Here is a 23239-nt window from a genome sequence, read left to right as displayed (position 1 = left end):
TATGTTGGGGCACAGTGTGGTCAGTTGTGGTGTGAGGGGTATATATGATATATGTGGGGGCACAGTGTGGTCAGTTGTGGTGCGAGGGGTATATATGATACATGTGGGGTACAGTGTGGTCAGTTGTGGTGTGAGGGGGTATATATGATATATGTGGGGGGCACAGTGTGGTCAGTTGTGGTGCCAGGACGTAACCCCAGGACGCCGTAACCCCAGGACGCCGTGACCTCAGGACGCCGTGACCTCAGGACGCCGTGACCCCAGGACGCCGTGACCTCAGGAAGCCGTGACCCCAGGACGCCGTGACCTCAGGAAGCCGTGACCCCAGGACGCCGTGACCTCAGGACGCCGTGACCCCAGGACGGGAATCTCTGAGGTCCCTCCCGTGACTTACAGCCGGTGGTTATAAAGTTCTGCAGTCCCGGGATGAACCTGCAGCCGACGGCTCAGAAACCACGGAGAAGGGTCATGTCTGTGGCCGTGGCACTTCTGTGGGTTCTGTCTCTGCAGGTTCCCCCTGTATACAGTTATATATTACACTGTGGCCTCCGCTGCTCTCTGTTATCAGCCAGTTACATGCACACGGCTCATTACTAAGAAACTAAACCGAAAGCAGAAGAATAGAAAATCGATTTCCGGATTATTCTGCGCTGATCCTGACGCGTCTCAGTGGGGTAGGATGTTATTTTTTGGTGATTTCCAGTTTATAGAAATCGTTGCCCCTCCTCCTCCCCGGGAGGAAAGTGAAAGTAAAAGCAGAGAATATCATCTCGCAGCAGAGAAAGAACGAACACACGGTGAGTGCAGGAGCGGAGGGGGGAGATGTGCCCGGGGGGGGGGGGGTCACTGGGGGGAGATGTGCCCGGGGGGGGGGGCACTGGGGGGCAGATGTGCCCGGGGGGGGGCACTGGGGGGCAGATGTGCCCGGGGGGGGGGGTGGCACTGGGGGGAGATGTGCCCGGGGGGGGGGGGGTCACTGGGGGGAGATGTGCCCAGAGGGGGGGGGGGGTTCACTGGGGGGCAGATGTGCCCAGGGGGGGGGGTTGCGGGGCAGATGTGGCGGGGGACTTACTGAGGGATGGGAGTAAAGAGATCCCAGGCCCAGTGCATTCTGGACCATGACATATGGATGTAGGCTGCTACCCCCGGGGGCAGCAGAGGGGGGGGGGCATCGGGGTCTCCTAATCCTCATCCCCCAGAAACAGATGTACAAATAATAAAGGAAAAAAGACGGAAACAAAGCAAAAGGAAAACAAGACCCAAAACCCGGAGGAGAAAGAAAAATGGAAAGTGAAAGGAAGATAGAAAGTTCGAATAATACGTTTATACTCGGCCTGTAAATCTGTTCCCCAGAGCCCCCAGAGCCCCCAGAGCCCCCAGAGCCCCCAGAGCCCCCGAGCCCCAAAACCCCAGAGCCCCAGAGCCCCCGAGCCCCCAGAGTCCCCGAGCCCCCAGAGCCGCGCTTTATGTGGGGACCCCCCATGTGAGGAGGAGGAGGAGGTATATGAGGTCCCTTTCCTCCATCTCTACCATTAGTCTCACTTACGAGGTGACCCCTGGCGTAAAGACGAGCTTTCTGCCCATGTGACCCCTGTGACCTCTGGTGACCCCTCTGCCCCTGTGACCTCTGGTGACCCCTCTTCCCATGTGACCTCTGGTGACCCCTCTGCCCATGTGACCTCTGGTGACCCCTCTGCCCCTGTGACCTCTGGTGACCCCTCTGCCCATATGACCTCTGGTGACCCCTCTGCCCCTGTGACCTCTGGTGACCCCTCTGCCCCTGTGACCTCTGGTGACCCCTCTGCCCCTGTGACCGGGGACACTGGGACAAAAAAGCTTTTTGTCTGGATCTACAATAATAAAATGTACAGATCCGACTTACATACAAATTCAACTTAAGAACAAACCTAAAGAACCAATTCTGTCACCAGGCAGTAATGGCCGCCGCTTCCATCTTTTTGTGGCCTCCAAGTTATGGGATGAGAAGGCGGAACGTTTCCTGGGAATCATCTCCCGACACTCGAGGCCGGAAAATCCTCCTGCCCCGGGGAAGGTCCTAGCACAGTGTCCATAGTCATATACCCCATAGTGCCCTCTGCGTATACCCCATAGTGCCCTCTGCATATACCCCATAGTGCCCTCTGCATATACCCCATAGTGCCCTCTGCTTATACCCCATAGTGCCCTCTGCATATACCCCATAGTGTCCTCTGCTTATACCCCATAGTGCCCTCTGCTTATACCCCATAGTGCCCTCTGCTTATACCCCATAGTGTCCATAGTCATATACCCCATAGTGCCCTCTGCATATACCCCATAGTGCCCTCTGCGTATACCCCATAGTGCCCTCTGCTTATACCCCATAGTGTCCATAGTCATATACCCCATAGTGCCCTCTGCGTATACCCCATAGTGCCCTCTGCATATACCCCATAGTGCCCTCTGCATATACCCCATAGTGCCCTCTGCTTATACCCCATAGTGCCCTCTGCATATACCCCATAGTGCCCTCTGCATATACCCCATAGTGCCCTCTGCTTATACCCCATAGTGCCCTCTGCTTATACCCCATAGTGCCCTCTGCTTATACCCCATAGTGCCCTCTGCATATACCCCATAGTGCCCTCTGCATATACCCCATAGTGCCCTCTGCTTATACCCCATAGTGCCCTCTGCATATACCCCATAGTGCCCTCTGCATATACCCCATAGTGCCCTCTGCTTATACCCCATAGTGCCCTCTGCATATACCCCATAGTGTCCATAGTCATATACCCCATAGTGCCCTCTGCTTATACCCCATAGTGCCCTCTGCATATACCCCATAGTGCCCTCTGCATATACCCCATAGTGCCCTCTGCATATACCCCATAGTGCCCTCTGCTTATACCCCATAGTGCCCTCTGCTTATACCCCATAGTGCCCTCTGCTTATACCCCATAGTGCCCTCTGCATATACCCCATAGTGCCCTCTGCATATACCCCATAGTGCCCTCTGCTTATACCCCATAGTGCCCTCTGCATATACCCCATAGTGCCCTCTGCTTATACCCCATAGTGCCCTCTGCATATACCCCATAGTGCCCTCTGCATATACCCCATAGTGCCCTCTGCTTATACCCCATAGTGCCCTCTGCATATACCCCATAGTGCCCTCTGCATATACCCCATAGTGCCCTCTGCATATACCCCATAGTGTCCATAGTCATATACCCCATAGTGCCCTCTGCTTATACCCCATAGTGCCCTCTGCATATACCCCATAGTGCCCTCTGCTTATACCCCATAGTGCCCTCTGCATATACCCCATAGTGCCCTCTGCTTATACCCCATAGTGTCCATAGTCATATACCCCATAGTGCCCTCTGCATATACCCCATAGTGCCCTCTGCATATACCCCATAGTGCCCTCTGCTTATACCCCATAGTGCCCTCTGCATATACCCCATAGTGCCCTCTGCATATACCCCATAGTGCCCTCTGCATATACCCCATAGTGCCCTCTGCATATACCCCATAGTGCCCTCTGCATATACCCCATAGTGCCCTCTGCATATACCCCATAGTGCCCTCTGCTTATACCCCATAGTGCCCTCTGCTTATACCCCATAGTGCCCTCTGCTTATACCCCATAGTGCCCTCTGCATATACCCCATAGTGCCCTCTGCATATACCCCAAAGTGCCCTCTGCATATACCCCATAGTGCCCTCTGCTTATACCCCATGGGGCACCACGACCTTCCTCTACCTCCTGGTGGGGCAGAGGATGTGCAGGTCATGATGGGAACGTGATGAGACGCATGAAACACGATGACCGGTGATGATTATGGAATAATGCGGACAAATAAAGATGGAAAACGGAGATTTTATTAACTGGTTCTGGGATCTTTTGAATCTATACTCCGTCTGCCGTCCGGATCAGTACCAGATCGCGGCTCTTACAGTAGAGATATGGGTCAGTAAATCTTACAGAACCTTCTCATCTAAGTCTGCACTCATCCGGCATGTGGATAGAATTGTAGCTGGACACGAGCCGTCACACCTGGTCCTGGACTACGGCATCAACGAAATATCCAGGCTACCCCCTATGTGCAGAACACCGCAAACTGCTCCCAGAAACCACTGACCAAACCCTGCGACTACGGAGCGTAACCCTTTCATGTCTGTTCTGGAGGAGAACGCTCATTACTGAGGTCATTCTACCCAAATCCTGTAAACAATGCAGATTGTGCCATAAAGCTGTGTATCAGGAGTGGGATTATGTCTCCTATATGTCTAACCTATTGTATAAGACCATTGTAATTCAGGCAGAGACTGGGGAGGTCCAGGAGTAGGTTCTTTCCCAGCTGTCACTGCCTATTGCCTCAACTACCCCAGGCGGTAACGGACAACTAGGAGACGTTCTCACTGCAGCTAAAAGCAAAACACAAAGACAAAGACAGAGGAACAATCTCCGGAGCCGGATCACAACTAAGAGGGAGAGCACAGGACAACATCGCAACGCAAAAGGAACGTTCAGGCTAAAGGGTCGAAATAACAGGACAAGAGATGAGAGGATAAACACCGAGAACCAGGATCTCCCTACACACTCGGTCTATAGCGTGCGGAGAGTATTCACCAGGAGGAGTTTATAACATTCTCTGTATTCTCGCTTACACAACCCATTTGGCTCAGCCTCTGGCGACTGTATTGAGAGAGGAGGATGATCCCTCCAGGGCCACCAGATGTGGCACATTTCAGGGAAGCTCCCACGAAGGTCTAAGAAGGAGGCGTCTTACACCCTCCCGCCTCATCTCTGTGCCACCACACTCTGGATGTTGCTGGTGCCTTGAGGAGACGCCTGAATTCATGTTTGGTGGACGTGGCCCCAATTATAATCCTTCTGGATGAAAGTTGTCCAATTCATCATTTATTAAAAATTGACAACTCCCCTAAAGCAGCTCCTAAAGTCAAGGGCGAGCGCATAGTCCGGCTCCGTCTCATGGAAATCTCTTTCCAACCCCTTCACCTCCAATGTTGGACCCAGTAGATTGGAGGAGATTGCCGCATGGACATGACAAACACTTCTACTAACATGGACGCTGCAGGCTGATAACTTCAGGTACAAGATGTAACCCAACCCAATGCAGGAAGGACTGGTGATAAGACGAGACGGCTCCAGGACATCATACACGTTCATGCACCGAGTAGCCTCTCACAGTGCACGCTCCATGTCTGTGCCACTGGCTTTAGATTTATTCTACACCAGAGACGTCCCCCGTGAGCGCCACTGGCCGCGTGGTGATATATGGTCACATTACCTGTGACGTCCACCTATAAGACTTTCCATGCCCTAGAGATGATCCCTCTGTCTGGGCCATCTCCATCCTTGAAGAAGGAAGCGATTCTTTAATCTGGGTTCTCATGGAGAATTGTGCACACAGTAGTGTAATGCAGGGTGGGGACCTTCTGTGTCTCGGGTTTTCATCTTTAGCAATATATCAGGGTCTGAACTGTTCACCATGGATAACCTTCTGGTCTCCACCGCTCCAGGGCTCTGCTGATAGTGATAGCAGCAATGGCCATGCCACGGCATCATAGAGATGGGCAGAGAACATGCTTGGAGAGCATGCCCAGGTCAGGGCAGGGGGCGCAGGTATGGAGTTGGGGCAGATGATATAAAGCCACTTCCTATCAGACATTAGGAAACTTTGGTAAACCAACATCACAGGGGCGTAGGGAGCACAACGAGACTATGCTACATCTTCCATCCGCACACACTCTCATCCCTTCTCACATGCAGAACTGAGGAGTCACTGACTTGGCTTCTGTGTTTGGAGCGTCTAATCTTCCATCTCTCGACACTTGCTGGACTCTCCTAGCTGCTCCCTTTACATTTAGTATTTGACATCCTCGTGCTCCATAGAGCTGGGTCATAAATGATTCATCCCATGAGACATAAACCCCAGCAATAAATGATTCCTCCATCATCACCTCTGCTGCTGGGCCAATATCATGTCCGAGCTGTGGCTTCCCGGAGGTCCTCACGTGGTCTTATCCCGAGGACGAGGTCGCAGGGGATGTCAGCGGTCACTAATAGATCACAATGTTCCTCATGGATTTTTGTTTGTGTTGTTCTCCAGGCTCATCCCACATCGTGGACCTGGATTCTTCATGATGGCGATTGGACCTTTCTGGAGAGGATTTATCCTTGGATGTTTGATGATTGGATTCCCATCAGGTAACGAGTGCCAGGATCCAGGCTCACCGGAGGTTCTTATCCTGATCCGATATGTGTTCTGTGTGGGACAACAAGCCGGAGCATAACAGGGTGGGATCTGTGCAGCTGCCAGACCCCAATGCAAAAAGACAAATCAGGTCACAAATAATCAACAGAAAATTAGATCCTGGGATTTAATACATTTTACGTTTACGTTGAAGGAAGAGGCGGAGATTCCTCAGATGTGGAAAACATGCGGTGCAGGGGGAAGTCATCCAGTAACAGGGTCAGACTGGCTCCACAGGCGCAGGTTATTTAGTCCCTATGTAAATGTGCCAACCGGAAACACTGGCCTGTGCACCCAGGGATGGAACCAAACTCAGGATGGGAGAAGCATTGGAAGCAGCTCAGCATAGCCTCAACTTAGCATAGCCTCAGCTCAGCATAGCCGCAGCTCAGTCTGGAAACAGCTCAGCATAACCGCAGCTCACCATAGCAGCAGTCCAACATGGCAGCAGTTCAGCATGGCAGCAGTTCAGCATGGCAGCAGCTCAGCACGGCAGCAGTCCAACATGGCAGCAGTTTAGCATGACAGCAGCTCCGCATGGCAGCAGTTCAGCATGGCAGCAGCTCAGAATGGCAGCAGCTCCGCATGGCAGCAGTTCAGCATGGCAGCAGCTCAGCATGGCAGCAGCTCAGCACGGCAGCAGCTCAACATGGCAGCAGTCCAACATGGCAGCAGTTTAGCATGGCAGCAGCTCAGCATGGCAGCAGTTTAGCATGGCAGCAGCTCAGCATGGCAGCAGCTCAGCATGGCAGCAGTTCAGCATGGCAGCAGCTCAGAATGGCAGCAGCTCAGCATAGCAGCAGCTCAGCATAGCAGCAGTTCAGCATAGCAGCAGCTCAGCATGGCAGCAGTTCAGCATAGCAGCAGCTCAGCATGGCAGCAGTTCAGCATAGCAGCAGCTCAGCATAGCAGCAGTTCAGCATGGCAGCAGTTCAGCATGGCAGCAGTTCAGCATAGCAGCAGCTCAGCATAGCAGCAGCTCAGCATGGCAGCAGCTCAGCAAGGCAGCAGTTCAGCATAGCAGCAGCTCAGCTTAGCAGCAGCTCAGCATGGCAGCAGCTCAGCATGGCAGCAGTTCAGCATAGCAGCAGCTCAGCATGGCAGCAGTTCAGCATAGCAGCAGCTCAGCATAGCAGCAGCTCAGCATGGCAGCAGCTCAGCATAGCAGCAGTTCAGCATGGCAGCAGTTCAGCATAGCAGCATCAGAGTATGTTAGTTGGCTTCAGTGGCTCAATGTTGGGCCCGTCATTCCAGTACACGAAACACAAGAGGTGGAAAAGGAAACAGGAAAGTTATATACAAAAAAGTCCAAAAAGGACCTCACTGAGACCCATTTGTCTAAAACGTAACTTTTATTTAAGAACTAATAATATGTGAATGTTACTTGCACAGCACTTATGGTGAACTACAACTACATTTAAATATCTACAGAGTAGTGAGGTGGAGCAGATTTGTTGTGTACAGTCACCGGCGACGGACTAGTGTAGATTCCAACCTTGCACTGCAAATAGGACTAACCCCCAGCTGGGGTCACCGGAGAGACATTAGGGTCACCACGGTTATCATTACACAACTATGTAGCAAAGTGTGATTATAAATGAACCCCATTAGCCTGTGGAGGGTAGGTGACGCACTGACCCACCTCCACAACGGCGCCAGCTATTACTTCCACGATATAGCCCCGTCACCCCTGAAGACGCCATGAAGTTAGCAAAACATGTCGGGGGGGCTATAAATGTCCTTTTATTTAGCAGAGTTAGTGTCGTGGTACGTTAAGTCACCTCGAGCATTTTATGACTTGTAGAACTATACTAGGCAGGACGTGTTACATACAGGGACAACCTGTCCTACCTTCTGTATACTAAGATGTGCGCTGCCGATCTACCTGCACATCAGACCTACTAACCAAGATGCATTAGTCACACTGGTATCTGTCTAACTTGCACTTAGGTTTCATCAGGCTCTGTGGTTCACATCACTTGTCCCCAATTGGGGGCTTATTACCAACTTGGTGCTTCTGGCTTTGAAGTAATAGCTGGCGCCGTTGTGGAGGTGGGTCAGTGCGTCACCTACCCTCCGCAGGCTAATGGGGTTCATTTATAATCACACTTTGCTACATAGTTGTGTAATGATAACTGTGGTGACCCTAATGTCTCTCCGGTGACCCCAGCTGGGGGTTAGTCCTATTTGCAGTGCAAGGTTGGAATCTACACTAGTCCGTCGCCGGTGACTGTACACAACAAATCTGCTCCACCTCACTACTCTGTAGATTTATAAATGTAGTTCACCATAAGTGCTGTGCAAGTAACATTCACATATTTATATCTGTTATTATTAGTTCTAAAATAAATGTTACGTTTTAGACAAATGGGTCTCAGTGAGGTCCTTTTTGGACCTTTTTTGTATATAGGTCATTCCAGTAGACGCACACAGTGTGGGGCATTTATTGTTTTTGGTGCAGGGTGGAGCTAGAACCATTTCATGTCTTTCTGTGGGTTGTAAGTTTGTGGCACAAGGAGTAAAAGGTTTGGAACTTCCCAGGCTTTTCTCTTTTTGTGCCACAGATTGTGCCAAAAACGAGTGGGAAAATAGAAGCGCCAGAAAACTGGTGGATTCACAAGTGGCGCCCAAATATGGAACAAGCTGAGAGTGATGGGAAACACCAATATTGTGACTGACACTTCTTAAATTTAGACACAAGAGGCCGAAAAAGAGAAAAAAAACACCACCAGTTTTCTGTAGAAAAGGTCTAAATAAATGACCACGAGTGCACAAAATCCACAAAATGTGGACCCGTCCCGAGGAGGCTCACAGTCTAGACTGCAGAGTGGAGTAAAGCCTTCTCTATTACTGCTCCTCCATGGGAATACCATAACACGTCTATAGTTACCCTCCTGACATCTCCCATCCCACAAGTATAAACAAAGCAAATAGTCCCGGGCTATGGAGCATGGGTGGTCCCTGGGATAAGAGGAGCAGAGCTGAATGTTGTATGATCTTCCTTACAGGAGTCCATCCCATACCTGAGGATACGGTGACCGCCTCCCTCTATGGCACCGGAACATTGCGTTGTACCTTCCCTTTCATTAACGGTCTGACAGATCTGACCGTGATCTGGGAGAAGGAAGAAGAACCCCAAAAAATTATTGTATACAAACTACTGAATGGAAAAGATGATCTTAAGGAACAAGATCCCCAATACAGAGGACGGGTGACGTTGCTAACAGACGTCTCAAAGGGAAATCTAGACCTGACCCTGAGAGATGTCACATATGAGGATCAGGGAACCTTCCACTGCCGAGCCGCCAACACCAAGGGTCATGGAGAGAAGAAGATGACATTCACCATAGACTGTAAGTTCTTCTCCATATATACCTATATATATACTCCTGTATACAGTTATACCTTCTCATCCGAGCTCGTCATGTGGTCCTAAACAAGTTCCACTGACCTTTGAGATGGGACAATTCCCACCTACTATTGATGTCCATCTGGGGACCAGGTACAGCTGAAGCTGAACATAGACGTCTAATAAGGAAGTAAATTGTCAATCCAAAACTAAGAGTATTAGTAATTATATGTGGTGGTGAGAGCCCCCAAGGAGATAGATTTCATAGAACAGTATTCTATAATCTGGATTCATGTGCCTACACTGTCCTTCCATAATCTATAGATCTAGACCTACCTTGTTCCTCCATAGTCTATAGATATGGCCCTACACTGTCCTTCCATGGTCTATAGATATGGGCCTACACTGTCCTTCCATTGTCTATAGATATGGGCCTACACTGTCCTTCCATAATCTATAGATCTGGACGTACCCTGTTCTTCCATAGTCTATAGATATGGACCTACACTGGCCTTCCATAGTCTATAGATATGGGCCTACACTGGCCTTCCATGGTCTATAGATATGGGCCTACACTGGCCTTCCATTGTCTATAGATATGGGCCTACACTGGCCTCCCACGGTCTATAGATATGGGCCTACACTGGCCTCCCACGGTCTATAGATATGGGCCTACACTGGCCTTCCATAGTCTATAGATATGGGCCTACACTGGCCTTCCATGGTCTATAGATATGGGCCTACACTGGCCTTCCATTGTCTATAGATATGGGCCTACACTGGCCTCCCATGGTCTATAGATATGGGCCTACACTGGCCTCCCACGGTCTATAGATATGGGCCTACACTGGCCTCCCATGGTCTATAGATATGGGCCTACACTGGCCTCCCACGGTCTATAGATATGGGCCTACACTGTCCCTCCATGGTCTATAGATATGGGCCTACACTGTCCTTCCATAGTCTATAGATATGGGCCTACACTGGCCTTCCATGGTCTATAGATATGGGCCTACACTGGCCTTCCATTGTCTATAGATATGGGCCTACACTGGCCTCCCATGGTCTATAGATATGGGCCTGCACTGTCCTTCCATGGTCTATAGATATGGGCCTACACTGTCCTTTCATAGTCTATAGATATGGGCCTACACTGGCCTTCCATAGTCTATAGATATGGGCCTACACTGTCCTTCCATGGTCTATAGATATGGGCCTACACTGGCCTTCCATAGTCTATAGATATGGGCCTACACTGTCCTTCCATGGTCTATAGATATGGGCCTACACTGTCCTTCCATAGTCTATAGATATGGGCCTACACTGGCCTTCCATAGTCTATAGATATGGGCCTACACTGGCCTTCCATAGTCTATAGATATGGGCCTACACTGGCCTTCCATAGTCTATAGATATGGGCCTACACTGGCCTTCCATGGTCTATAGATATTGGCCTACACTGTCCTTCCATGGTCTATAGATATGGGCCTACACTGTCCTTCCATGGTCTATAGATATTGGCCTACACTGTCCTTCCATTGGCTATAGATATTGGCCTACACTGTCCTTCCATGGTCTATAGATATGGGCCTACACTGGCCTTCCATAGTCTATAGATATGGGCCTACACTGGCCTTCCATAGTCTATAGATATGGGCCTACACTGTCCCTCCATGGTCTATAGATATGGGCCTACACTGTCCTTTCATAGTCTATAGATATGGGCCTACACTGGCCTTCCATAGTCTATAGATATGGGCCTACACTGTCCTTCCATGGTCTATAGATATGGGCCTACACTGGCCTTCCATAGTCTATAGATATGGGCCTACACTGTCCTTCCATGGTCTATAGATATGGGCCTACACTGTCCTTCCATAGTCTATAGATATGGGCCTACACTGGCCTTCCATAGTCTATAGATATGGGCCTACACTGGCCTTCCATAGTCTATAGATATGGGCCTACACTGGCCTTCCATAGTCTATAGATATGGGCCTACACTGGCCTTCCATGGTCTATAGATATTGGCCTACACTGTCCTTCCATGGTCTATAGATATGGGCCTACACTGTCCTTCCATGGTCTATAGATATTGGCCTACACTGTCCTTCCATTGGCTATAGATATTGGCCTACACTGTCCTTCCATGGTCTATAGATATGGGCCTACACTGGCCTTCCATAGTCTATAGATATGGGCCTACACTGGCCTTCCATAGTCTATAGATATGGGCCTACACTGTCCCTCCATGGTCTATAGATATGGGCCTACACTGTCCTTCCATGGTCTATAGATATGGGCCTACACTGGCCTTCCATAGTCTATAGATATGGGCCTACACTGGCCTTCCATTGTCTATAGATATGGGCCTACACTGTCATTCCATAGTCTATAGATATGGGCCTACACTGTCCTTCCATGGTCTATAGATATGGGCCTACACTGTCCTTCCATGGTCTATAGATATGGGCCTACACTGTCCTTCCATGGTCTATAGATATGGGCCTACACTGGCCTTCCATAGTCTATAGATATGGGCCTACACTGGCCTTCCATAGTCTATAGATATGGGCCTACACTGTCATTCCATAGTCTATAGATATGGGCCTACACTGGCCTTCCATGGTCTATAGATATGGGCCTACACTGGCTTTCCATTGTCTATAGATATGGGCCTACACTGGCCTCTCATGGTCTACAGATATGGGCCTGCACTGTCATTCCATGGTCTATAGATATGGGCCTGCACTGTCCTTCCATAGTCTATAGATATGGGCCTGCACTGTCCTTCCATAGTCTATAGATATGGGCCTGCACTGTCCTTCCATAGTCTATAGATATGGGCCTACACTGGCCTTCCATGGTCTATAGATATGGGCCTACACTGGCCTTCCATAGTCTATAGATATGGGCCTACACTGTCCCTCCATGGTCTATAGATATGGGCCTACACTGGCCTTCCATGGTCTATAGATATGGGCCTACACTGTCCTTCCATAGTCTATAGATATGGGCCTACACTATCCTTCCATAGTCTATAGATATGGGCCTACACTGGCCTCCCATGGTCTATAGCAGGAGTCAGGAACCTTTTTGGCTGAGAGAGCCATGAACGCCACATATTTTAAAATGTTATTCCGGAAGAGCCGTACAATATGCACATGCCCCCGAGGAGATAGGTAGTCTCAGTGTCATGGGTGCCCCTGCGATCTACGTCTCAGATCGCAGGCACACCCGTGCCCCTCTCTGTGGCGACGCCCCTTTCAGAGCTCACTCACGTCTCCATGTGACTGCTCCCGTCCTGGCTGCGCGTGCACAGATTTAACTGGCCAGCGCGCTGCTGATTGGCGCTACCCACTTTCTTGGTTCCCTGCTGGATCTTAGTTCTTCATGGATATGAGGAAGCTTCTGTTGACCCCGGACCTGTTCTTGATCTGCCAGCCCTGACCTCTTGCTCCGTCCCCTACCTCGCATCATTGCCACCTGCCTTGACCGCCTGCCTGTTCCTGAACACAAGACTTTCTAGTGATCCTGTACCTCAACCTTGGCTGCCACCGCAGACAAGTCGTGCCTGTGGAACGACCAGGTGGTACCTTACTGCAGCAAGACCATCCTACTTTGCGGCAGGCTCTGGTGAAGACCAGGTGCCACTTAGATTCCGGTCCAAGGTGTCTGCTTACATCATCGTTCATGGGGGTCCAGGGGGTTCACTACTCCAAATCCTGACACCCACCACATGCCTTGCAGTAGATAGGTAGTCCCAGCACTTGCCTCCAAGTAGATAGGTAGCCCCAGCACATACCCCCAGTAAATAGGTAGCCCCACAGCACATGCCTCCCAGTAGATAGATAGCCCCAGGATATACCCCCAGTAGATAGGTAATAAAAAATGAATATTCACTTCCCAGCGCTCCCTGCAGCCAGCTCCCCATTGCTCCCACGCTCTTATCTTTGACCCAGGCTTAGACGATAGCGGCGATGGCACCTGGGCCGTACAAAGAATGTAGGCAGCGTTAACATCGCTGCCTGTGTCCAGTAATAAGTGTAAGAGACACACATCACCTATCAATATTTATTAAAGATCTGCCTGAGAGCCAGATGCAGCCAACAAAAGAGCCATATCTGGCTCCCGAGCCATAGGTTCCCTACCCCTGGTCTATAGATATGGACCTACACTGTCCTTCCATAGTCTATAGATATGGACCTACACTGTCCTTCCATAGTCTATAGATATGGGCCTACACTGTCCTTCCATGGTCTATAGATATGGGCCTACACTGTCCTTCCATGGTCTATAGATATGGACCTACACTGTCCTTCCATAGTCTATAGATATGGGCCTACACTGGCCTTTCATGGTCTATAGATATGGGCCTACACTGGCCTTCCATGGTCTATAGATATGGGCCTACACTGTCCTTCCATAGTCTATAGATATGGGCCTACCCTGTTCTTCCATAGTCTATAGATATGGGCCTACACTGTCCTTCCATAGTCTATAGATATGGGCCTACACTGTCCTTCCATAGTCTATAGATATGGGCCTACACTGGTCTTCCATAGTCTATAGATATGGGCCTACACTGGCCTTCCATAGTCTATAGATATGGGCCTACACTGTCCTTCCATAGTGTATAGATATGGGCCTACACTGGCCTTCCATGGTCTATAGATATGGGCCTACACTGTCCTTCCATAGTGTATAGATATGGGCCTACACTGTCCTTCCATAGTCTATAGATATGGGCCTACACTGTCCTTCCATAGTGTATAGATATGGGCCTACACTGGCCTTCCATAATCTATAGATATGGGCCTACACTGGCCTTCCATAGTCTATAGATATGGGCCTACACTGTCCTTCCATAGTGTATAGATATGGGCCTACACTGGCCTTCCATAATCTATAGATATGGGCCTACACTGTCCTTCCATAATCTATAGATATGACCTTCATGTGCTTCTTCCGGAGCCGCTCCATGACCTTAATGTGATTCTTCCGGAGCTGCTCCATGACCTTAATGTGATTCTTCTGGAGCCCCTCCATGACCTTAATGTGATTCTTCTGGAGCCCCTCCATGACCTTAATGTGATTCTTCTGGAGCCCCTCCATGACCTTAATGTGCTTCTTCCGGAGCCGCTCCATGACCTTAATGTGCTTCTTCCGGAGCCGCTCCATGACCTTCATGTGCTTCTTCCGGAGCCGCTCCATGACCTGCATGTGATTCTTCCAGAGCCGCTCCATGACCTTCATGTGCTTCTTCCGGAGACGCTCCATGAACTGCATGTGATTCTTCCAGAGCCGCTCCATGACTGTTTTGCGTTGTCTTCACGTAACACAAGTTTCTGCACTGAGGGGGCGTCCGGTGCCGAGTCGGACCGTGCACCACATTTATCACGCAGTCCTACAGGATTGTGTCACACGCCCCATGGTAAAGTTTCACCAAAATAAAGTGCAGGCACCAGAAATCATGAATCTGTCATCCCCTGCATATGTACAGGACGTACAGATAGCACAAGTAACATTCATATCGCAAAAGCAGTTACTGATAACCACAACACAGCACAGCGCTCGGTCATAGTTCAGCTGATGTGATGGAAAAGCCCGGGACCCTGTTGCCCCGATGTCAGAAACCCCCCTAGTACAGCTATAGCTACCGCCCGATAGAATAGCTCCGCCCTGACAAGGGGCGGCCCCACCCTTACAGAGAAAACAGATAAACAAAAAACCAAGGATTTCCAATTCGGAACAGAGATCTCTTAGGGCTCGGCCCCTTCTGTATGTTATCTGTAATGTCTGGATCCATACAGGGGGAACCCCAATGTTTGGTTACATTTTCTCGTGCTCCTAGAGAACCGTTGCCAAAATTAGTAATGAGTCCAATGTGTCCATCACTCTCTGGACGTCTCTTCGTGCGGTTTTGTGCCCAAGCAGAACTAAACGCTGTTCACACTTTATAAATACCTGTACAAGCAGAACCTGCAGAACACTGGGGCAGGGACATTAATCAATCCGGGCCAATGACCTCTAGACCTGGATTTCAGTAATGATATCTATGTAATCCTCACCAATCACAATGCCCATTATTAGTGTGAATCCTACAGGAAGGCTCCTCCCCTATAATTGTCCGTCTGCGGCTTCCGGGATTTTTGAGTTATTTGTTATTTTGTGTTATTTCTTCATAAACCACAAGAAGAGGAAGCCAGAAAGAGCAGAGAGCGGATCCTGCGGTGTAACCACGTGGTGTGCGGGAAACATAACACGAAGCAGCGAGGTACAAGACGCCTCGTCCTGTGGGCGGCCATTGAAGAGTTTTACATCTTCAGTGCAAACTGATATTTACAGACAAGGAGAGCGCAGCAGGGACAGAGGAGCAGCCAGGTGCACAGAGGGGCAGCCAGGTGCACAGAGGGGCAGCCAGGTGCACAGAGGGGCGGCCAGGTGCACAGAGGGGCGGCCAGGTGCACAGAGGGGCGGCCAGGTGCACAGAGGGGCGGCCAGGTGCACAGAGGGGCGGCCAGGTGCACAGAGGGGCGGCCAGGTGCACAGAGGGGCGGCCAGGTGCACAGAGGGGCTGCCAGGTGCACAGAGGGGCGGCCAGGTGCACAGAGGGGCGGCCAGGTGCACAGAGGGGTGGCCAGGTGCACAGAGGGGCGGCCAGGTGCACAGAGGGGCGGCCAGGTGCACAGAGGAGCGGCCAGGTGCACAGAGCGGCGGCCAGGTGCACAGAGGGGCGGCCAGGTGCACAGAGGGGCGGCCAGGTGCACAGAGGGGCGGCCAGGTGCACAGAGGGCCGGCCAGGTGCACAGAGGGGCTGCCAGGTGCACAGAGGGGCAGCCAGGTGCACAGAGGGGCGGCCAGGTGCACAGAGGGGCGGCCAGGTGCACAGAGGGGCGGCCAGGTGCACAGAGGGGTGGCCAGGTGCACAGAGGGGCTGCCAGGTGCACAGAGGGGCGGCCAGGTGCACAGAGGGGCAGCCAGGTGCACAGAGGGGCAGCCAGGTGCACAGAGGGGCAGCCAGGTGCACAGAGGGGCAGCCAGGTGCACAGAGAGGCAGCCAAGTGCACAGAGAGGCAGCCAGGTGCACAGAGGGGCAGCCAGGTGCACAGAGGGGTAGCCAAGAGCACAGAGGGGCAGCCAGGTGCACAGAGGGGCGGCCAGGTGCACAGAGGGGCAGCCAGGTGCACAGAGGGGTGCACAGAGGGGCGGCCAGGTGCACAGAGGGGCGGCCAGGTGCACAGAGGGGCAGCCAGGTGCACAGAGGGGCAGCCAGGTGCACAGAGGGGTAGCCAGGTGCACAGAGGGGCAGCCAGGTGCACAGAGGGGCAGCCAGGTGCACAGAGGGGCGGCCAGGTGCACAGAGGGGCAGCCAGGTGCACAGAGGGGTGCACAGAGGGGCGGCCAGGTGCACAGAGGGGCGGCCAGGTGCACAGAGGGGCAGCCAGGTGCACAGAGGGGTAGCCAGGTGCACAGAGGGGCAGCCAGGTGCCCAGAGGGGCAGCCAGGTGCACAGAGGGGTAGCCAGGTGCCCAGAGGGGCAGCCAGGTGCACAGAGGGGTAGCCAGGTGCACAGAGGGGCAGCCAGGTGCCCAGAGGGGCAGCCAGGTGCACAAAGGGACAGCCAGGTGCACAGAGGGGCGGCCAGGTGCACAGAGGGGCAGCCAGGTGCACAGAGGGGCGGCCAGGTGCACAGAGGGGCAGCCAGGTGCACAGAGGGGTGCACAGAGGGGCGGCCAGGTGCACAGAGGGGCGGCCAGGTGCACAGAGGGCTAGACTAGACTAGAAAGTCTCTCCTCTGTGACATAAGTCCCTGCATCCTGCGATGCCTCCGGCAGCTCTATGTTGTCTTGGTTTTTGCAGGATGCGTTGAATGGTAAATTTTCTCAGCGTCACATAACAGGTTAACTGTACTGCGCGGGTCAGAACCAGCGAGATTTACACATATTTGCACATTTACTTACCCGGACCATTCGCGTTCCAGCGGCGGCTTCTCGGACGAGCGTTCGGGTCTTCCGGCGATTCATGAAGGTCCTGCGCCCGATGTCCACCAGGTGTCGCTGCTGCGCCGAGGTCCGCCGAGTTGCGTCGGAGTTCACTGATCTCTTCCTGATTATGTGAGTATGGCCCGTGCGACCAATTTTTTGTTTTAAATGCGGCGGTTTTTCCGAATCCGTTGGGTTTTCGTTCGGCTACGCCCCCCGATTTCTGTCGCGTGCATGCCAACGCCGATGCGCCACAATCCGATCACGTGCGCCAAAATCCCGGGGCAATACAGGGAAAATCGCCGCAAATCGGAAATTAACGGGTAACACGTCGGGAAAACGCGAATCGGGCCCTTAGTAAATGACCCCCAATATGATAATATCTGATGGAGCTTTACGAGGGCTTGTTTTTATCAGGATGTGTGGAGGTTTTATTGATTCTATTTAGCAGCTTTTTGGTTACTTTCTATTTTTGACAATAAAAATGAAACAATAATTACGGGATTTTTTAATTTTTATAGACAATTCATTATTTTAATAATAGTTCAGTTATTACAGACGGATCGGCAATAATTCAATGGACTTTTTTTTTGTATTAAAATCTTATTTTAAATTGGGAAAAATGTTTTTGTAATGTTCAGTTATTTTCCTTTGTTCTTCACAGCTTGGACACACGGTGACGCTTCTATATGATGGCTCAGAGGCCTCGGGCAGAGGTGATGCCTGATCCTGGGGGGTCCTAATGTAAACTGCTGAATTTTTTTAGGATGTGGCCGTGAGCCAAGGGGTTAATGTAGATGCTGAGCACCAGGTCCATAGGGTCTGTAAGGGGAGCAGGATCTACAATATCATGAAAGTGGACAATGGATAAACATGTAATGGTCCATCCATGAGATTGGGATTATATGAGGAGGAGACCCCAGTGGGAGGCATAACGCCCAGTAATGGGGTCTCCGCAGGATTGCTGGGGGTAGACCACAGAATTTCAGAGTGATCCGGACCTTATATAAGTGAACATTGTGGACCCGGCAAGAAATCGTCTCTACTGGCCATTAATACTCAATGGGGGTCATTTACTAAGGGTCCGAATCGCGTTTTTCCGCCGGGTTTTCTGAATCTTACCATTTTGTGCGGAATAGCCCCGGGTTTTTGGCACACGCGATCGAATTGTGTCGCATAGGCGCCGGCTTGCATGCAACGAAAAATGGGGCGTGGCCATCGGAAAACCCGACGGATTCGGAAAAATCACGCGATTTAAAAAAAAAAAAAAAAGTGTCTCTCGACACGCACTTACCTGCACCAGGAATAGGTTGGTGAACTCCGACCGAATTCTGTGCAGCAGCACCACCTGGTGGACATCGGGCGCACGACCTTAGTGACTCCCGGCAGAACCCGAATGCTCGTCGGAGAACGCGCAGCTGGATCGCGACAGTACCGGGTAAGTAAATCTGCCCCAATGACTTCTGGCAGTACCAGAACTTCCCGGCAAGTCTGTGGGGAAGATTTACTTCCCCAGTCCTGTCGCAAACCAAAGGCAAGTTCTCTGACGAGGATTCGGGTTCTGCCGGGATTCACTAAGGTCGTGTGCCTGATGTCCACCAGGTGTCGCTGCTGCGCTGAGGTCTGCCGGGGTCCCCCCGCCCCCAGAAATGAATGCCCCCCCACCCCTTCAACCCTGGTCAAATGATGCCCCCCCACCCCTGGTCAATTGATGTCCCCCAGACCCTGTCATTCAAGCAAACTGAGGTCCCCCCTAGCAACTCCCTACATTGCTAATACTCCCGGCCTTCCCTGCGCCTCTCCTCTTCTTGTCATTATACGGCAGCGTGTAGTCATCTGCTGGAAGCTGGAGACGCCGTGTAATGACATCACCGCGTCTCCTGGCGGCTCTACCCTACAGCACCCGCCATCTGGAGAGGACACAGACAGAGGGGATAGTGGGAGAACTGTCCGGACAGCGGAACAAGAGTCTGCACAGGGGCATAGGCCAAAAAGTCCGGGGCCCCTGCTATATACCCAAATCCGGCAGAAGGTTAGGAGGGAGGTGTAAGAAAACATCATCTGCAGATATTGGGGGTCATTTACTAAGGGCCCGATTCGCGTTTTCCTGACGTGTTACCCAAATATTTCCGATTTGCGCAGATTTTCTCTGTATTGCCCCGGGATTTTGGCGCATGCGATCGGATTGTGGCGCATCGGCGCCAGCATGCACGCGACAGAAATCGGGGGGCGTGGCCGAACGAAAACCCGACAGATTCAGAAAAACCGCCGCATTTAAAAAAAAAAAAAGTCGCGGGACTTGCACTTACCTTCACCAGGAATAGGCCGGACCTCGGGGAACTTCAGTGCAGCAGCGCCACCTGGTGGACGTCGGAGGAACTACCTTAGTGAATCCCGGCCGGACCCGAATCCACCGCAGAGAACGCGCCGCTGGATCGCGAATGGGCCGGGTAAGTAAATCTGCCCCAATGTGTCCCAATGTCCTCAGGTCACTGCCACCGACCCAAAACACAAGACAAACAACAGAGGAGAGAGGACGTCACATTGTAAACGCTATCAAATGGGATGAGACCTGGGGAAGGTGGACACTGTGGGGCAGATTTACTTCCCCGGTCCTGTCGCGATACAGCGGCGCGTTCTCAGCGGAGGATTCGGGTCTTCCGGCGATTCACTAAGGTAGTGTGCCCGATGTCCACCAGGTGTCGCTGCTGCGCTGAAGTTCGTCGGAGTGCACTGTCCTAACCTGAATGCAGGTAAGTGCGTGTCAAGCAACACTTTTTTTTTTAAAAATGCGGCGGTTTTTCCGAATCCGTTGTGCTTTCTTATGACCACGCCCCCCGATTTCCATCGCGTGCATGCCGGCGCCGATGCGCCACAATCCGATCGCGTGCGCCAAATACAGGGAGTACAGGGAGAATCGGCAGGGAGAATCGGCGCAAATTGGAAATATTCGGGTAACGCGACAGAAAAACGAGATACGGGCCCTTAGTAAATGACCCCCCTGTCTGTCGGGGTGACGTGGCCCGGGGCCTGTACAAACCCTCCTGCTATCACGGGGCAATTCAGACTAATAACTTTCCTTTGTTAAGACTCATCAGAAAGACGAATTCTTCCATTTACTAGACACAAACCCAACACGGTCCTTGGGAATGAGGCGAGAGCCGCAACATTAGTAAAAATCTTCAGATCATATTTTTGTTTGGTTTCTTCCTCTACGAAAGCCAAGAGACTCCCAACTCCACCGAGATCCGGAGGAAGTTTCCCTCATATTCTCCGGTGTGAGGACATGAAGGCCGCGCCTCACCCTCTCCGGTAGAGGGATCATCTGCTTGTTGTACACTACTAATGACATCATATTTCTGCTTTTTAGCATTGCAGGCATCGGACCCCACCGTAACCCTGGTGACCATTGATGGGAAGCGACGCATGAAGTGCCGGGGCTCCGGGGTCTACCGGCTCCCCCAGGTCCAGTGGATCACAGCACGTGGAGAAGATCTGAGCCACCACGGAGTTATGAATATCACTGAGCCGGGTGATGGCCGGAAGCTGGTGGAGTCTGTACTGGACTATGACGTGGGGGAAGACGTACAAGTTCTGTGTCACATCATCGAGGGGAAGCTAAAGAGATCTGCTCGAGCCGTCATCTCAGGTAGTACATAGAACCCAACTCATCCAGGGATAGGAGGAGGGACTGATCCTCAAAGAGCCAGGGCCAAGGACTGCATAGTGTGAATGAGGGGATCCATGGACATGGACCTGGGATGTCCAAGCATCTGATCACAATGGGGAATGTCTAACAGTCTGCGGGTCCGCAGGTCTCTAGGTATCTGAACTCTCCATTTCCTCCTCTACAGATGGGACGCACTCGGTGAAAGTAGAGCTGTAGTGACACTGCGCCCGTCTTCATCACGTAAGTGAATAATGGGGATTGTCCTGGACCTTGTGAATCCATCTTATCTGTAATCCCCATACTTGTTCTGACCCCATGGTTTAGCTGCGGGTGTTGTGTGTGCGGCTTCTGTCTGTGAGGACATTGGACCTTAGGACCTTTGCTCCCGGCAGTCCCTGCATTTGTCAGAGATACAAGGAAGCTTCTCCCATGGGATTCTCGCGAGGCTTCATGCTGAGGTTTCCTGATTTTGTTCCTGTCACCTGCTCCGACCTGTGCCTGGATATTGTGCTTGATGAGTTCTGACTGGTGTTTTTTACTGGCCGTTGTGTCTGGATCCCTGTGATCTCTCCATCAGGGTCATAGCTGGACTTGTATGGCTGGAATCCCTCTGAAGCGGCATTAGTGTTATGATACTGTACAATCAGTAAGAGGTTCACATACTTTACATTAAGAAAAGAACAAAAACTACAATGATTAGGAAACCCTGGGGCTCACAATCTAAATGGAGGGTAAATGGAGCGGAGAGGTGAGAGAGCAGAGCAGTTATTGTGTGTTGTAGATCCTCGTGGGTTGTCAGGTTATGTTTGGAAGGTGGGGGACAGTCTGACACATTTTGGTAGAGAGTGTGGGAGATGCACGGCGGAAGTCCTGGATGTGGTTGTGAGAAGAGCGGATGGTAGTAGAGTGAAGCTGAAGGTCCTGTGAGGAGTGGAGAATATGTGTGGTGAGGTCAGAGATCTATGGGGGGACAGGGTGTGGACAACTTTGTAGGTCATGGTTAGTGTTTTATCCTGAATTCACTGTGCGATGTGTTACCAGTGGAGAGACTGGGAGAGAGGAGAAGCAGAGGAAAAGCCAAGAGACAGAGGGATGAGCCCAGAAGCAGAGTTAATGGATTGGAGAGGCGCTAGAGCTGGGAGACCACAAAAGAGAATGTTGCAGATGATGTGGAATACACTAGTAATTTTGCAGATTCTGGATTGAGGAAGGTTCGGATGTGAGAGATATTCTTGAGATGAAGGCGGCAGGTTGTAGTAAAGGCCTGGATGTGACGCTTAAAAGATAGGACATAGTCATAGATGACTCCACGGCAATGGACTACAGGGACCAGGGAGAGTGTGGAGCCATGAAGTGTGATGGTTAGGTCTGCCGAAATGCAATACATGCACTTTTTGTGCACTGACTCCTCCTCTTCCTGCTCTATACTCTGTGTGCACTGACTCCTCCTCTTCCTGCTCTATACTCTGTGTGCACTGACTCCTCCTCTTCCTGCTCTATACTCTGTGTGCACTGACTCCTCCTCTCCCTGCTGTATACGCTGTGTGCACTGACTCCTCCTCTTCCTGCTCTATACTCTGTGTGCACTGACTCCTCCTCTTCCTGCTGTATACTCTGTGTGCTCTGACTCCTCCTCTTCCTGTTGTATACTCTGTGTGCACTGACTCCTCCTCTTCCTGCTCTGTACTCTGTGTGCACTGACTTCTCCTATGCCTGCTCTATACTCTGTGTGCACTGACTCCTCCTCTTCCTGATGTATACGCTGTGTGCTCTGACTCCTCCTCTTCCTGCTCTATACTCTGTGTGCACTGACTCCTCCTCTTCCTGCTCTATACTCTGTGTGCACTGACTCCTCCTCTTCCTGCTCTATACTCTGTGTGCACTGACTCCTCCTCGATACTCTGTATGCACTGACTCCTCCTCTTCCTGCTCTATACGCTATGTGCACTGACTCCTCCTCTTCCTGCTC

General features: G+C 51.4%; 1 protein-coding gene across 1 annotated transcript in view; it reads left to right on the top strand.

Moving 5' to 3' along the window:
• The first annotated feature begins 660 nt into the window (after window positions 1-660).
• Window positions 661-23239, top strand: part of LOC140119690 (V-set domain-containing T-cell activation inhibitor 1-like) — a 33682-nt gene continuing 11103 nt past the window's right edge. The window contains exons 1-5 of the mRNA XM_072138977.1: window positions 661-797; window positions 6123-6220; window positions 9275-9619; window positions 20971-21249; window positions 21455-21510. Coding sequence (XP_071995078.1) covers window positions 6154-6220; window positions 9275-9619; window positions 20971-21249; window positions 21455-21486 — 723 coding nt within the window. The 5' untranslated portion in view covers window positions 661-797; window positions 6123-6153 and the 3' untranslated portion in view covers window positions 21487-21510. The remainder of the gene's footprint in view (window positions 798-6122; window positions 6221-9274; window positions 9620-20970; window positions 21250-21454; window positions 21511-23239) is intronic.

Source organism: Engystomops pustulosus, chromosome 2 (assembly GCF_040894005.1).
Source record: "Engystomops pustulosus chromosome 2, aEngPut4.maternal, whole genome shotgun sequence".
In the NCBI taxonomy this organism is placed as follows: Eukaryota; Metazoa; Chordata; class Amphibia; order Anura; family Leptodactylidae; genus Engystomops; species Engystomops pustulosus.
Note: the sequence above shows the minus strand (reverse complement) of the source record. Positions and strands in the feature narration are given on the sequence as shown.